The sequence below is a fragment of the Rhinopithecus roxellana genome, chromosome 11 (assembly GCF_007565055.1).
Source record: "Rhinopithecus roxellana isolate Shanxi Qingling chromosome 11, ASM756505v1, whole genome shotgun sequence".
NCBI lineage: Eukaryota > Metazoa > Chordata > Mammalia > Primates > Cercopithecidae > Rhinopithecus > Rhinopithecus roxellana.
In genome coordinates this window covers 49790579-49807346 of record NC_044559.1, presented here as the reverse complement: position 1 = coordinate 49807346, position 16768 = coordinate 49790579, and the positions used below count along the sequence as shown (strand labels likewise).

At 47.1% G+C, this 16768-nt stretch overlaps 1 protein-coding gene across 13 annotated transcripts in view; it reads left to right on the top strand.

The window, feature by feature from the left end:
- The window catches only part of EBF3 (EBF transcription factor 3), a 128680-nt gene extending 120343 nt beyond the window's left edge, over nucleotides 1-8337 (top strand). For 3 of the 13 annotated variants that reach the window (XM_030941392.1, XM_030941386.1, XM_030941385.1), the window contains 6 exons: nucleotides 360-425; nucleotides 1362-1539; nucleotides 2616-2804; nucleotides 3205-3402; nucleotides 4461-4573; nucleotides 5676-8337. In XM_030941392.1, coding sequence (XP_030797252.1) covers nucleotides 360-425; nucleotides 1362-1539; nucleotides 2616-2804; nucleotides 3205-3402; nucleotides 4461-4573; nucleotides 5676-5693 — 762 coding nt within the window. In that variant the 3' untranslated portion in view covers nucleotides 5694-8337. Of the gene's footprint in view, nucleotides 1-359; nucleotides 426-1361; nucleotides 1540-2615; nucleotides 2805-3204; nucleotides 3403-4355; nucleotides 4438-4460; nucleotides 4574-5675 lie in introns of those variants that run through there. The other 10 variants (XM_010388627.2, XM_030941390.1, XM_010388626.2 and 7 more) reach the window with 8 other exon arrangements.
- The last annotated feature ends 8431 nt before the right edge of the window (nucleotides 8338-16768 follow it).

Sequence of the window (16768 nt, the reverse complement as noted above, 5' to 3'; positions counted from 1 at the left end):
TCATATCTCCGCCATGTGTGTGTTTGTTTAATACCCATAAGACTCTGTCATTAAACCTCAGGCATGGATTGGGCTCATTCTCCACTGGCCCTCCCGCTTGTCCGTGCACCTCTGTGAGCCCAGGCGGACGGAGGAGCCACAGAAGAGGCTTTTATTCAGGCTCCTTGTAAAGGCCACAGACAGCGTCAGCACGCACGTGCCTTCCTGTCTGTGCCTGCCTTCGAAGTACACGGCAGGGCCAGGACGGGTCGCTATGGGTGAGGACTGGTCTCCACACCCGCAGACGGAACTGGTGCTGAAGGGCAGCGATAGCTGGCCAGCTCCTCCCATGAATCACCTCCTGTCTGCTCTTCCTTTAGGAGGTGTTACTGAAGCGGGCAGCGGACCTGGTGGAAGCCTTATACGGAATGCCTCACAACAACCAGGTAGGTGGAGGGCGGCTCCCCTTGCCCATCCTTCCCCCATGCCAGAACCCATGGGCAGCCGGCGTGGCTCCAGTGTGGGCTTTCTGGACACAAGCATGCTTTTCCAGTGACTCCATGGGAGTCTGATGTGAGAAAGGCTTCCCATCCTTGTCCTCACACTAGGTTCAAGTAGAAAGGATGAGTTGGTGTCAGGACCCAAAAGCAGAAAAACTTGTCACAGGGGAGAGCACAGCCTTGAAACCCATCTGTGGTGTGCAGTGGCAGGTGGATGGTGTGCAGTGGCGGGTGGATGGTGTGCAGTGGCGGGTGGATGGTGTGCAGTGGCAGGTGGATGGTGTGCAGTGGCGGGTGGACAGTGTTGGTGCCACTGGGAACCAGGGAGGGCTGGATGGGCGCCCCATAGCATTCAGGATAGAATTGAGCAAATGTTGCTCCCTTTCTTCTTCTTCTTCTTTTTTTTTTTTTGAGACAGGATCTTGCTCTGTTGCCCAGGCTGGAGTGCAGTAGGGAAGTCTTGGTTTACTGCAACCTCCGCCTCCCAGGTTCAAGCGATTCTTCTGCCTTGGCCTCCTGAGTAGCTGGGATTACAGGCGTTTGCCAACACACTCGGCTAATTTTTGTATTTTCATTAGAGGCCGGATTTTGCCATGTTGGCCAGGCTGGTCTTGAACTCCTGACCTCAGGTGATCTGCCTGCCTTGACCTCCCAAAGTGCTGGGATTACAGGCGTGAGCCACTGTGCCCAGCCAGATATTGCACCCTTTCAAAAGCATCAGTAAATGATTTTCCTAGGGGAAGCTCTTTGCCCATTAAGAAATAGATTTGGTCATGGTCTGGGCAAGGGATAGTGGGACATCACTGTCATGGGTCCCCAAGAGTGCGGCCAGCTGGGCTGGGCCTAGGATGACGGGCTGGCTCCCACTTGCTCCTGCTGCAGGAGATCATCTTGAAGCGAGCGGCGGACATCGCCGAGGCACTGTACAGCGTTCCCCGCAATCACAACCAGATCCCCACCCTGGGCAACACCCCTGCGCACACGGGCATGATGGGCGTCAACTCCTTCAGCAGCCAGCTAGCCGTCAACGTGTCGGAGACGTCACAAGCCAACGACCAAGGTAGGCTGGTGCGCCGGGCGGACCCCTGCCCTGAACACCCTCCGCGGGTTGGTTGAGGCCTTAGCTGAAGAGGCACGTGTCCAGGGCCGGCTGGGGAATGTCCGTAGCGTTCCGTTCTCTCTGGCTCTGCTGGTTCCTTTGCTCAGGAAGACCTTGCTGCAGGTCCTCCCAGCCAGTGCTGGCCTAAGAACACTCAGAGAGCCCAGTTACTAAAAACGGCAACTCCCCTGGCTGCCATGCGGGTCACTGGTATTTGCTAGAAGTTTCCCTCAATGTGTTCATAAGTGACTTTGCTTTCCTTGGAAGACTGGGCTAAGCCATAGGATAGCCATGGCCTAGGGAGCCGAGGAGAGCCTGCTTGGATGCACTGCACGGTGGGATTTGGGTCTAAGTTTGGAATGAATCCATGGAGAGAGACCCGCATTTCCACACCCCGCACCCCATCCCACAGTACAGTGACCTGGGCCAGCCAGGGCCACTGCATCTTGCCGTTTGGGTCCATTTTAGTTTTCCTCATTGCAGTGTGCACAGGCAGTGATCTTAGAAAACACCTCACCTGTACTGCTGATTTTGTTCCCATCCGTCCACGCTCCTGTGGCAGGAATGAAGCTTCCATGTCCCCTGACTGCCCCCATGTACAGAAATAGAAACCATACAAATGAAGAACCCCAAACAGCCTTTCAGGGGAAGTTACAGCCACCAACAAGCTCTCCTTGTCAGTCATGGCATTTGAAGGTCTACAGAGGCCAAAAGTTCACAGAGCGGGGGGGACAGACCAGGAATCCAAGCTTTGATAATTGCCTCTAAAGAGAAACGTGAAAGCCACTGACGGTGAGATCGAAGTGCGCCCCGGCTGGCTGTCGAAGCCAGCAGAGACAGGATGGGGCTCACGGTGAGACAGTGGCAGCAGGGTTGGCGTGATAAGGTCATCCGAGCTGGCAGCAGGCGCTAGAGCAGGTGGAAAGCACAGGGTCAATTAGCAATGTTAATAAATGATATAGATTCTCGGGGAACCCCCCCCAAGTGTCTGTCGCTGATAATAATGTTATTTTTGGCCGGGGGGGGGATTTCAACAGTCGGCTACAGTCGCAATACAAGCAGCGTGTCCCCGCGAGGCTACGTCCCCAGCAGTACTCCCCAGCAGTCCAATTACAACACAGTCAGCACTAGCATGAATGGATATGGAAGTGGCGCCATGGCCAATCTAGGGGTCCCTGGCTCGCCTGGATTTCTTAATGGCTCCTCCGCTAACTCTCCCTACGGCAGTAAGTGTCTGTTTTTGTCACACGTCATCACGCAGATTCATATTCACTACCGAGTCGAGTGTGTGCATTGCTTGGATGTTCTGTGATGTGAGCTACTGGATAAAAGGAAGGGTGGCCCTGGAGGCTGGGCATCCAAATGGCGACCATAAATTGACCCAAAACGGGCCCGATGTGATCTCATTGGAAACCAAAACAAAATCCGAACAAAATGGGCTGCTCAATTGGAAGAGAAAGTCCAGTGCAAAAGAGCTTGCCTGTTATCCAGAGCGTGGCCGAGCCAGACGCATGTCATGTTTTGTTTTTGTGCCCCCGCCCCCCGCCTGAGGCGAGGCCTTTGGCGCTGTCTCACCGTGGCACTGTGCCGCGGCCGCGCGTGCTGACCGTGTTTGCTTTGTTGCAGTAGTGCCGTCCAGCCCCACCATGGCAGCCTCTTCGGTCACCCTCCCTTCAAACTGTAGCAGCACACACGGCATTTTCTCATTCTCACCTGCCAATGTCATCTCCGCAGTGAAACAGAAGAGCGCCTTCGCGCCCGTGGTCCGGCCCCAAGCCTCTCCTCCTCCTTCCTGCACCAGCGCCAACGGGAACGGACTGCAAGGTGAGGGTGGTGCGGGCCAGGGGCTAGTGTTGGGTCCTCTCCAGGGGTGGGGATGGGAGTAGGGGTGGGGGCTCGGCTTTTCTCCTGGCACCTCTGTGACCACTGCATGTTCTCCCGTGGCCCACCTTGATGCGCGCCACCTCTGTCTGGTGTTCAGAGCAAGGACCCCTGTGCACTGAGCCCCAGAAAGGACCAGATTCCTCCTCTTGGATTTTGTTCAGTTCACCCTTCCGACGGCACCTAGTGTACTTTCGGTGGAACACCCTGTGCCCCTAAGGGGGTGGGACCACGTGAGAGAAGGCGGGAGTGCGGTGAGGGTCGCTGTGGTCATTGTCAGTCTGATTCAGCCAATGGATCTTTGCCCGGGGCCTGGCACTTCTCAGTGCAGGGTCGTTAGCGCTTGCAGCCTCCTATGCACAACGCAGCAAAAATAGCCCTGGCATGGGGATGGCAGGGCACCATGCCGCCTGTGGATCCCATCTCAAAATCTGCCTACCCTCATTGTCCTGAGGCTGGGCCTTGGTTCTCCACTTCATTTGCTGGACCATGCGTCCAGCAGGGCTGCGCTGTCTTTTGGAGAGGGATGTGCATCTAGACCCAGGGCCAGGAAAGGGATGTGCATCTAGACCCAACACCAGGTTGTAGTCCTGTCTGTGGACAGGAGCTGATTTTCCCTACGTGATCTCTTTCAAAGATTCAGGAGGGAGAAGGGCCGGCCCTGAGGGCACAGCTGTCCACAGCTGTCCACAGATGAGGCCACATGGAGTGGGCACCTTGTGCCTGCCCAGCGCCTGGCCCATCTGGGCTGTGCAGGCTGCACGTGGCCTGCGATGTGTGTGACAGGTAGAGCCACATGGGTGCCCCCAGGCCTCATGAACTTGTGAGTGGCCCTTTGTGAGGTGCTGAGGCCCGCAGGCACTTAAATTAAGTGGCCGTCATCTGGCCTCTTTCAGACACCACCTTTGGTATATGCTCCTCCCAGTGACTCAAATCCAGTTACTCCTTTAGAAACATGAACCCATTCAACCAGTATTTACTGAGCACCTACTATGTACCAGGCTCTCTGCTGGGTGCTGAGGACGTAGCCGCGGAGAAGACAAACTGGCCCTTTTGTGAAGTCGGTGGCATATTTCACTTTGATGAACTAATGCTCAAAAAAGGAACTGGAAAGGTATCAGTGATTTGAAATCATTGTCTTCACAACATCCGTTAGCGTATGAAGGGACGCCCAGCCCCCGAAGTGCCGCCGACTGGCCTGCGTGCCATCAGCGGGCACCGCACCAGGGTCGCTGCAGAGGCAGGTGGTGAGGTGCCGCGGCCCTGCCCGCAACACGGGGTCAGGCCGGCTGAAAGATGGCACCTCCTACGCAGTGTGTACACGCACAGGGCTTCCAAACCATAAAGTTGTAACGGTGAGTCGGAGATAAATTAATATTGTTGAAATTAATGAACTGAGAAATCGAAGCTCACGTGACTGCATGAACAAATGTATTAATATGTTATACATCAATTAATGAGAATGATCATTCTGACAAAAATTAAACAACAGTAGCAGTAAAAGATTTTAAAGTACATTCGTACCAGGAGTTCACGTGAAAGTGTCAGCCCCGCTTGGCGTTTTTGTGCAAAGTTTTCTCTTCTTTCCTGAGAAGAGGAAAAAGGTCCTGATGGCAGTGCCATGACTCACATCTCTCCGTGGCCCTTGCCTGGAGGTTCCAGGGCAGGTGGGCTGTGAGTGGCTTTGATTCTGGAGAGCCCCTGACTCACCATTACGATACAGAGAGATGACCGCACGGTCAGAGCCCAGACTTGGAAGCAGAGGGGAAACTGAGGCCAGTCTGGTTCTCACATAGGGAGCGAGAGCAGGGCCTGTGAGCCTTGGCTGGCATCACGGGAGTGACCAGGCTGGGTTGCCTCTCTCGGCAGAGGGGGGGTCCGGGCCTCCGTTGGCTTTGTACCCTGCACTGGTCAGTGCGGGGCAGCTGCAGCCTCTGCACACAGCGGTGCCAGGAGCCCCTCCCTTTTCCAAAAGAAGCCTTTGAGGAGGGCTGCAGGAGGGGCAGGACCGGGGGGTTTTTGTCCCCACGTGCGCCCTCACCTCAGGAAGCAGATTCCCCAGCACACCCTAACCACGCCCGAGGCTGATGGACGGAATTGTGCAAGTCCAGCCTCCCAGTTGAATAGGGGGGAAGGGCAGCCCCGCCCGCGTCTGCATTGGCAGGAGGGCGCATGCGGGGAGCCTACAGTAACTGCTCTGTCCTTCTGTCTTGCAGCTATGTCTGGGCTGGTAGTCCCGCCAATGTGAGGGACTCCTGTTTACCTTCCGCAGCACCCAGCATCAAAGGACCGACTTCAGGGGACACGTTTAGTATATTAAGACATGCTGATGGAAACAGTATCTTCAAAAATAGCAGCAGCAATTGAAATGCTACAAAAGACTTTGTTGAAAGATTTTATTTAAACTACTAAGAATCAACATGCAAACAGCCTACTTCTTCATGAACAATTCCATTTTATTGACTGAACTTTTCTCCTATTTTCACATTTCTCAGTCCTGAAGAATAAGGAAAACAAAGTGACGCCTATTTTGTATAAAGTTTCTGGCTCCGTCTTGGCCATGTCTAGTAATTGCTATGTGTTGGGAGAAACTTTGTGAATGCACCATTTTGATGATCATGAAGCGCTGATGAAAATGCCTCCAAGCATTTTTCTGTACTCATACTTAGATTCACAATGGTTGTGTATCTCTATAATGTGAAATATTTTTTTGTGGTGATAAAAAGGGGGCCAAGGAGGTATGAGCCATCAGACTGGAAAAAAGGATGACTATATGATTAGGAGAAACTGGGGTGGCAGGGAGGGAGGGAGGGTTTATCATTGCTTAACTTCATCTTAATGAAATGAAACTTTGTAACTTATTGTAGTTAGAAATTGTAACTTTGATATTGAATTCTCTTGCCTTCAACAAGCACACTGACAGAGAAAAATGCTACTGTCTGTTGGTTCCAATATTCTCCCACTGCTAGAGCTTCCTGTTAAGCAAGTGTGATCTGCAACATTTTTTCAACTTTTGCTAGCACTGTATACTATTGCATTCTTAGGCTACTGTGAGGTCTATGTTTCTTGTACCAGAAATTGTCCTTTTGACTTCTAGATCCTTCTTCCCTAATGTGTTTTGTATGTGGTTATAAAATTGTAGACTTTTGTGATTTTGCCAAAGTTGTAGCTAAATATTTATACACTTGTCTTGAATTTTTTTCAGATCCACTTAAAATATTTAGAAAAACAAGTTTTATTCCTTATGTGTCTTATAAGGAATAAAATGGTCTTCATTTGACACTTACTTTCCCATGAACACTTGCAGTTGCTAAGGGACTTTATTTTGTAACATATCAATTATAAATATTGTATTTATCTTTGAAATTTTGTACATTGCTTTTCCCGCCTTTTCCTTTTTCTTCTTTCTTGTCTGCGTTGGTTTCTGATCATGGCCTGGTGTTGTGACACTGGGAAGAGCATTAGCCAAGAACTTGTCTCTTTGATCTGTTTCGTTAAGAGGAACCAGTGTCTTTACATTTCATTTGTACTTCAAAAATATGCTATTGTTTAGACTTTCCATCTTTTTTTTTTATTTTGAGGAAAAGTCAAATTCATTGTTTATTTTTATATTATTTTTAAGTTATCTGAACAAATACTTTTGAAAAAAAGTTAGTTGTATAGTCAAAACAAATCGGTGCCACCCGGCCGTGACAAATCCTAGGAGAGTCTGTGCATGTGGAACGGCCGCGAAGAGGCGACACCGTTTGGGGCTGTGTCCTTATTTTATTTTATTTTTTTGTAGAATGTAAAAAGTCATTTTAGATGCCACCCATGACTTTGCCACATAGCTGAACTGTGTTTACTGGAGAAATTCAGAGGCCTAAAGTTTAAAATAAAATTTACTTCTGATGTTTTAATTAAAATGTTTGCCACATTAACTTCTCTGATGCCTTAAAGTGGGCTTCTCCGAAGAACCTTTGTGCTATTTTATCACAGGCTTACACTACAATTGTTAATAAAGACTTCATTTGGAGACGTATGGTGTAAAACACACAAACACACACACAAAAGCACAAGCCCGCTGCATGACCCGTCTCTCCTTTCTGGGACTATTTCTGCTGCAGCCTGTACCCTCCTGGGCCCACCTCCGATTCACAGAGGTTTCAGGGGGACCCAAATCACTGCTGATTTTTAATTTTTTTTTAACAATACATTTTTGTGGTCAGTTCCAACAGCACTGTCCGTACTTTTAAAACTGGAATGACCTCCTTCAGATACTGTGCCTCTTAGTGTCAAACCCACAGTGAGACCAAAAGTGTCAGGTTTTTTTTTCTTTCTCCTTTGCACTAAATGCTTTGCAGACACAGCACAGCACAAACATTTTGCAAATTGCAGCAGAAATCGAATTTAAAAAGGAGGGACTTTAAAATACCTTCTTGACAAAAATCAACAATGCACAACTTAGAAAGTGTTCATTCTAGGGACAAAATTAAATAAACAGAATGTCCCCAGGAGTCAGCAGGTCACAGTCTGGCTTTGTGACAGTTGACAAGGCCTAGCTACATGGGAAAGCCTGAGAAGTCACTTTGGAACTAAATTGCCTCCGTTTTATTTTGTACGAGTAAGGGTTTGATCTACAAAAGAGCGCACATGGACGCACTGAGAACGCCTGCCAGCTTCCCCATGCCCTCACTTGGTTTGTGTTTTAGGTTAAGTAGTCAACACCCACATCACTTCACTGTCTCAAGACTGAGCACTTCACTAAATGGTAGATTTTACTGTTAAAGACCCTACAATAAGATTGTTTTATCTGTACATTTTTTCAGATATTTAACTGTATAAAAATGTTCATTTTACACAATATTTAATTAAAGTATTTCTTGTCTGTGAATTTCACTTTTGGTAATTCTCTCTGTTTTGATTATTAAAATGACTGACTAAACACACCTAAAATTTACATCGGGGTTTCATTTGCACATACCGGGTTCTGAAGCTGCAACTTGGCCAAGATAAAAATGATCCACAGTAGAACTTTCCACAAAGTTGTCCAGCCTCCGTCCTCTAACCTGCGTAGAGACAAGTTCAGCAAATTGTCACTTACGTGGTCCTGACCCCCAGAGCTACCGTCTGTATGCATGCTGCACTCTGGGCGATGTTTCTGTGTCACACATGCTCTGGGGGCCACAGCAGTGCCAGAGTGACACAATCACTGTTCCAGCACTTGTCTTTGAGAACTCAAACAATCCCAAGGCTCACTGAGGGGCTTGGTAACCCACTCCCTCCGGACCTTCTGCCCCAGCCCCTCTGCTTCTGAATAGCGCACTGGGCAGGCAGAGAACAACTGCTCCAGTGACCCCAGACACAAGCTTCTTTTGGCTCCATGGTTGGGTTCCACTGGGCAAGAACCAGGCTTCGGAGAGTGAGCGCAGCAGCAAAGGCTCTGGATGGGTGTGCAGACACCAGGGCACCTAGATGACTGTGCTGCCTACGTTCTGCAAGAGGGGCATCACTGATTCCACTGCCACCACAGTGGCACAGCAGACCCCATGCACCAGCCCCGGGCGCTGCTGACTGCACACTGGTAGCCAAACGCACCAGCTCTAATGAGATATGCCTTCAACACTGAGGTTCTAATTTACACACCGATGTTCAGCTCCTCCGAGTTTCCCGTGCTCCCATTTCACTCAGTATTTTTTCATTTTCTCCTCCATGAAAGGCTGGGTTTGCATGTTTTGGCTTGCAGCTTTATAACACATACACATAAGTGTGATCCAAATTAGTACTCACAAATGTCATCTTAATTACTTGTTCTGCTGAGCAAAACAGGAAACAATTATTCAAAACATAAAGAAACTTGTGAATACCTTTTTCTCCTGTCATTGACAATCAGGTTCTCATTTCAGACTTAAAGAGACAGCACAGAGAGAGGCTTATAAGGTACAAGCCTGACGGCTGCCCACTCCCCTCCCCTGCAGACTCCCTTCCAAGTGGCTGAAGGCTGGGGCTGGGACAAGCAGTTGCTGGGCAAGTCACCTCCTTCGCACTCTGCGCTAGTGCCACAAGTACCCAACGTCCTGTAACCAGGGGATGGAGAAATTATGTTTGTGTTTCAAATCAGAAGCAAGAACTGCCTTCTTTCAAAATGCACGCCAATTATTGTGAGGCCGCCTTTTAAGGTCTTTCAAGCTTTTAAAGATTATTCAAAGCACTTGAAATGGACTTCAATCTAATGCCTCATTTCATTGCATTAAACAGCCTAGTTAATAAAGAATCAATATATTCAAAGGGCAAGGTTATCTTTTGTCTATAAGGGGTGGTGTCATTCTGAACCTTTTATAGTTCAAATGCTGAAAAAGACCTCATGAAATCCATACTCATCAAGTGGGTCAACGCGAGCGGTAAAGAGGCCCCTGAAAGGGAAGAAAGGCTGCTCTCCTCTGAAACAACGCATGCTTATCTCACTTGCTCGGAGCGCCCAAAGAAGTCCTCAGAAATGTCAATTTCTCATCAAGACAAGAGGCCACGCTGATCATTTTTTCCAGAGAATACATACAATTAAGAGAATGCAGAGAGGCGGTGGCGGCAGTGATTTGTGGCTTATTCCGGCCCCACGAGCTGCGATCTCCCTCCGAGCAGATAAAAAGGGTTGTTGATAACTGAAGTGTCAATATGCCGAAGAGTGAGTTTTGAATGTGAGTCCTTGTGCTTTGAGCTCACTGGGCCGATCCCAGGCCCTGATAACGGCGCAGCTGCCAACGGACACCACAGGTTGGCCCTCACAATTAATGCCATGAATAAATCACACAAAAGAGTTGGGATGCTTTATACTCGGTGAGACAATCCCCTGTTTTACCCTTCAAGGATTCCTTTTATGTTGGAATAAGGTTGCTTTTAATGAAATTTAAACTCATCAGAGGAAATCAAAAACCTCCAATCAGATTACAAATTGATTTTTTGGTCATTTGTCATGTCCCAGCGTAGAGCCGCAGGTTTCACAGGGAGCGAGTTGCCATCGTGGCGGGGCTGGGAGTGAGCGTGGACGCAGCTCCTGCTCCCACCCCTGGCCTAGGGACAACCTGTGGTCGGGCTCCTCAGTAAACAGAGGTAGCCCTGGTGACTCCTCCTGCCCCACTGAGTGCAGCCAACTGAACCTGTGACAAGAACAGGTGCCAATCATGGTGAATTCAGTGGCATCCCAATTTATAACCTGGGATGTCGTCCTTGGCAAAATTCACAGTGACTTCTAGGTCTGCACTCACAGATCCACAGGTGGTCACAGAGACACGTTCTCTGGGGAGTGCCATCAGTTTTGGTGAGTCTCCACCCCCATCCCCACCTCTCCAGTGGGCTCTACACTACCCCACAGACAGCTGCATGCATGATACAGAAGCATGCGTGTCTCCCGGTCCCCATGTGCCAAGACCTTGAGATCTGGGCAGACAGAATCTTGGCTAACTCCTACCCAGCATCCAGCGGAAGCCCCAGTGCTCTCCTCAGCAGAGCCTGCCCTGTCCCCCAGGCCACTCCAGGGTGGTGTCCCCCTGGGGAAGACTCGAAAGCATCTGAGGCCGCCAGCCTCCAGCCTCCCAGTGGGTCTCCTGAGTGCCCTGGATGAAACTGTACCTTCCTCACCCCTGCATGGGGGCACCTAGTCAAAGCTGACGGGGGAAGCTGAGGTCCCACTGAGTGTCTGGTACTTAGTGGGAATCTAGAAGGGCATTTTGTCCCTCCTGGAAAGACTGGGGCCGGGACAAAGTGAGGGCAGCCACTACTTCGGGAGGAGGTGAACACTGTTTCTGATTCAAGATTCCTCAGAGACCATCTCTTAAATCTAGTCTCCAAAGTGAGTCAAATACTCCACACATCTAACAGCAACACTCACCTTTGCCGCGCCTGGTGATCTGCGGAGCACTTTATCCACACCGCCTCTTTTGTCCTCCCACAAAGTGCTGTGCTGGAGCTGGCTCCCCACTTCCAGGTGGTGAAACTGCAGTTCAGAAAGTTCAGATGATGGTCACCAGGCTAAAAGGACCAGGGCCCGAGGCCAGGTGACATCTCCAATCTTCAAACCCTACCCTCTCTCCACGGACTTAGGGTTCAGGCGTCTTCAGTAAGAAAGACTGGCCGGGCGCGGCGGCTCACGCCTGTAATCCCAGCACTTTGGGAGGCCGAGACAGGTGGATCACTTGAGGTCAGGAGTTCAAGACCAGCCTGGCCAACATAGTGAAACCCTGTCTCTACCAAAATTACAAAAAAATTAGCTGGGCGTGGTGGTGGGCACCTGTAATCCCAGCTACTTGGGAGGCCGAGGCAGGAAAATGGCTTGAACCCGGGAGGTGGAGGTTGTACTGAGCTGAGACTGTGCCACTGCACTCCAGCCTGGGCACCAAGAGTGAGACTCTGTCTCAAAATAAATAAATAATAAATAAATAAAAAATTTTTAAAAAAAAAGAGAGAGAGAAAGAGGAGTATCTAAATGGAAGTGAGGAGAGAAGTCACACTTCTCTGAGAAGATCCTAACCAAGCCACCCACAGGGTTTGGAGAGCCTGACTCAGTCAAGGCCACCTGTACAGGCCACAAGTGGAAACTGGCTTGCCTGGTGCAGCTCAGTTGGGGGTCAGAGGGCCTTGCCTCAGAATATAAACAATGTCACACTTCTATGCTCCTAAAACCGGAGGCAAAAGGCCATTTCTCCCAGGGACTTTGAAGCTGCCATGAGGCCTCGGAGCCACTGGCTCCCTGTGCTCTCCATGGGTTTCCTGGGGTCCACACATGGGGCTGGTGAGCCAGTGTGGGAAGGGTACACTGAGCCCATCCCATGGTGCAAGAGTGGGAGGGAGATGCAGGTTAGGACTGAGGCAGCCAGAGGGGCTGGGCTGCAAGGGGTTAGGCCTGCAGCTGGTACCCAGTAAGGGCTCAATAAAAGTCAGCTTCTGTGACTGCCAGTGAGGTAATAATGGGCTAAGGATGGAGTGAAGAAGAGGAAAACAAGAGCAATCATGATTTGGAGGGTAGACTTGCAATGAGTAACAACAATATCAAAAGTGTTGGCTCAAAAAGACACAAAGGGTCAGAAGGGGACACAGGTGTCTCTCACCAAACTGCCCCATCAGACCATCCCCTCTCCCAACACTCCACATTGATGGTGGGCCATGGACAACGACAGTGTTGGTGCAGCTTGCTAAGCCATCACAGGGTTCATTAGCTAAGCTAGATAAAAAACTTGTTTTTCTACCTATAAGGGACCAGATCCTTCACTGCCTGTGCTACTATTGTGGGGCTGGCAGAACACGGGGCTGATACAGGGAAGTTGCCATCAGGAGAGAGAGAAAAGATGCCTGTAACCATCTCAACAGAGGGTTTATATTCTTAATATACAATGAGCTTTTGCAAATCAATAAGACTCAGTGAAAACCCTAAAGAGAAAAGAGGCAAATTTACACTCCATTCACAAGGGAACAATAAAAGTGATCAATAAGCTTAGGAAATTATATTCAACCTCATTTAAAAATACATATCAAATTAAAATAATGAGATGAATTTTTTTAACCTATTAAATTAGAAAAGATTTTTCTTAAAAGCTAATACACAATGCTGTTGATGGAGGAAGGGTATTCTTATAGCAGTCAGTAGAAGAGTAAATTGATACAAGCCTTCTGGAAATCATCTGACATATCAAGAGACTTAAAAATATTCATATCCTTTTTACTGACTAATTCCACTCCAAGGAATCAATCTGAAAGAAATAATCAGATATTAGACAAGACTTTTAAGTCCAAAATTGTTAGCTATGGTAATATTTATCAAAAAATTGGAAAGAATCCAAATGGCTCAAAATAGGAATTGATCATTAAATTATGATATAGTCATAATAATGGAATATTATATATTCTATTAAAACATAAAGATTATGTTTTTGAAGTATATCTAATAAAATGGTCAGCATCAAATGACATAAAATTAGGTAAAACAAGCATATAATACTGTTTATATAGAACATAATTACAATTTGTAATTTTTTTTTTTTTTTTTTTTTTTGAGATAGAGTCTTGCTCAGTCACCCAGGCTGGAGTGCAGTGGCGCGGTCTCGGCTCACTGCAAGCTCCGCCTCCCGGGTTCACGCCGTTCTCCTGCCTCAGCTTCCCGAGTAGCTGGGACTACAGGTGCCCGCCACCACGCCCGGCTAGTTTTTTTGTGTTGTTAGTAGAGATGGGGTTTCACCGTGTTAGCCAGGATGGTCTTGATCTCCTGACCTCGTGATCCGCCCAAAGATCCGCTCGTGATCTTGGCCTCCCAAAGTGCTGGGATTACAGGTGTGAGCCACCACGCCCGGCCCCAATTTGTAAATTTCTATGTAGAGAGAAGACAATAAATAATATATAAAAATATACATATATTTAGAAAAAATACGGGTCAAAAAATGTTTAAGGTGAAAACTTAAACATTACATTCATATTTTCCAAGTTTTCTTCTGAATAGACAGGCAGGGTTATGTGTTGGAGAATACTGCTCACCGTATCACTGTCTCACCACTCTGCCTTCCTGCTACAGTGAACAAGGTAGGGGAGACAACTAACTCAGAGTCATCAGATTGGTCTAGAACACTGAGGCCTGATGGGATGGACACTGGTGCATGGCTACCTGGAATCTGAGCTGGGGCTGACATAGTGCTAAGAGAACAGACACCAGACTGGCAAGTGGGCAGGAAAGAGGAGAGGGGCACAGGCGTGTGGAGATCTGGGCTGCGTGGTCCAAAGCAGAGAGATCCCAGTGGAGGAGTTCCCATGAAGCCCCACTGAATTCCTTGCTCTGCCTTTCTCAGCATGTCTCTGGGGCCTGATACTATCTTCACTTTTATCTGAACTACCTGGAGGAAGTTTCTGCTGCCTGTAACCAAACAGTTACTGACCAGGCAAATCAGGGGAAAAAAAATCTTAAAATTAGCATTATAAGAGAACCAAAAATAACTTACAAGGTATGAGGTTTAGTAAATACATTTAGCAAGATTAATCAATACAAGGTCAATATACAACCGTATTTCTATGACAATAATACTATTTTTATAACAGGAATTTTAAAAATGCCAATTAAAAATTTTCAATGCCATTTACAATAGCATTAAAAATACCAAATACTTAGAAAGAAAGCTATCAAAGTTATGCAAGATGTCTGCACAGGAAACTACAAAATTGTACTGAGAGAAAATTTTAAAATCTTAATAAATGAAGGAATATACCATATTCATGGATTGGAAAAGTACCTGTTGAGATGATGTCAACTCTTCCTCCCAAAACTGACCTACAGATTTAGTACAATCTCAATCAAATTCCACTTAAAACTGATACGCTGATCCTAAAATTTACTTGGAACTGTAAATGATCCCGAGGAGCCAAGGAAATTCTGACAGAGACAGAGGCTGGAGGATTTGAACCACCCAAACCAAGACATTTTATGAGGCTGTAATAACTAAGACACTTTGGTATTAGAACAAGAACAGACAAATAACCTAATGGCATAGACAGTCCAGAAACAGACCTCCTATTCATGGTCACCTGATTGACGACAGAGGTGGCACTGAAATGCAGTGGCAGAGAGCAGCCTTTCCAATAAGTGGTGCTGAGGGTAGTGGACACACACAGGATAAAGACTGGATTACGCCCTTCTCACACATGTGAAAGGACAAACTCAGATGGTTGGGCACCCTAAGATATGATGATTCCCCAGCTCTGAAGAGGAAAGGAATAGTGTGTAGAGACCAAGTGAACAGCTGATGTTAAACCAAGGTTAAGGAAACACCCAAGATCTAGCAATGAGCTGGAGCTATGAGCACCCACTTGCCTGGGCAGGTTTGCAGGAGGGAGAATCTTTAAAGGGAAGAACAAAACCCAGCCCAGTTCCCTCCAGCTGACTCCTTGGGCTTGTTCACCTAGGGCTGCATCAATGCCTTGGACAGGATGGAGACCCAGAACTTTGTGGTGGCTCTCACGGGGGAGTTGGTAAGAGTAGGCAACCTCAAAAGGTAGCTGTTCTGAAACACTTTCAAAAAGTTGTATGGTTTTATTGTTAAAATAAGTTAAAGATCTAAATCAACTAAAAATTCCCATGTTCATGGATTGGAAGACAATGTTGTTAACAACACAAATTGATCTACAGATTCAATGCAATCCCTACTACAATCACAGCTGGCTTCTTTATAGAAACGAATAAGCTCATCCTAAAATTCATATGATATTGCACCAGACATGGAATAACCAAAAAACACTCTTGAAAAAGAACAATGTTAAAGGATTCCCATATTTTGATTTCAAAACTTACTACAAAGCAACAGCAACTGACATTGTGGTACTGGCATAGGATAGACATATCAGTGAAATAAAATTGAGAGTCCAGAAGTATAATTATGTGTCTATGGTCAACTGAGTGTTGACAAAACTGCCAAGGTCTTTCAATGGGAAAAGAATAGTCCCCTCAACAAATGGTGCTGGACAACTGGAGAGCCACAAGCAAAAGAACAAAATTATATTTGTACCTCACATCATATAAAAAATTAACTCAAAATGGATCAAGGGCCTAACTGTAAGAGTTAAAACTGTAAAACCTCTTGGAAGAAAACAGCGGGCTCTTCGTGACCTCGGATTTGACAATGGACATGACACAAATCTTAGATTGGATACCAGAAGCATAAGCTGCAGAAGAAAAATAGATAAATCGGACTTCACCACAATGAAAAACTTCTATGTTTCGAAAGACACTACTAAGAAAGTGAAAAGACAACCCAAAGAATGAGAGAAACGATTTGCAAACCACTTATCTGATAAGGGACTTGTATCTAGAATGTAAGAAGAACTCTTACAAATCAATAATATAAAGACAAATCACTCAATTTAAAAATAGGAAGATGACCTGAATAGACATTTTCTCAAAGAAGTTATACAAATTCCTAACATCCATGTGAAAAGATGTTCAACATCATTAGTCATTAGGTAAATGCAAGTCGAAACTACAATGAGTTACCACTTCATACCCAGTCAGATAGCTGTAATAAGCAGGTCATAATAACCAGTGTTGGTGAGGATATGGAGAAATTAGAACACTCACACATTGTTGATGGGAATCTGAAATGGCGTCACCACTTTGGAAAACAGTCCAACAATCCCTCAAATGGTCAAACACAGAGGTACCATATGACCTAGTATTTCCAATCCCAGGTATAGACCCAAGAGAAATGAAAAACATAAATTCATACAAAAACTTGCACATGAATGTTTATAGCCATAGTATTCACAATAACTAAAAGGTGGAAACCGCCCAAATGTCCATTATGAC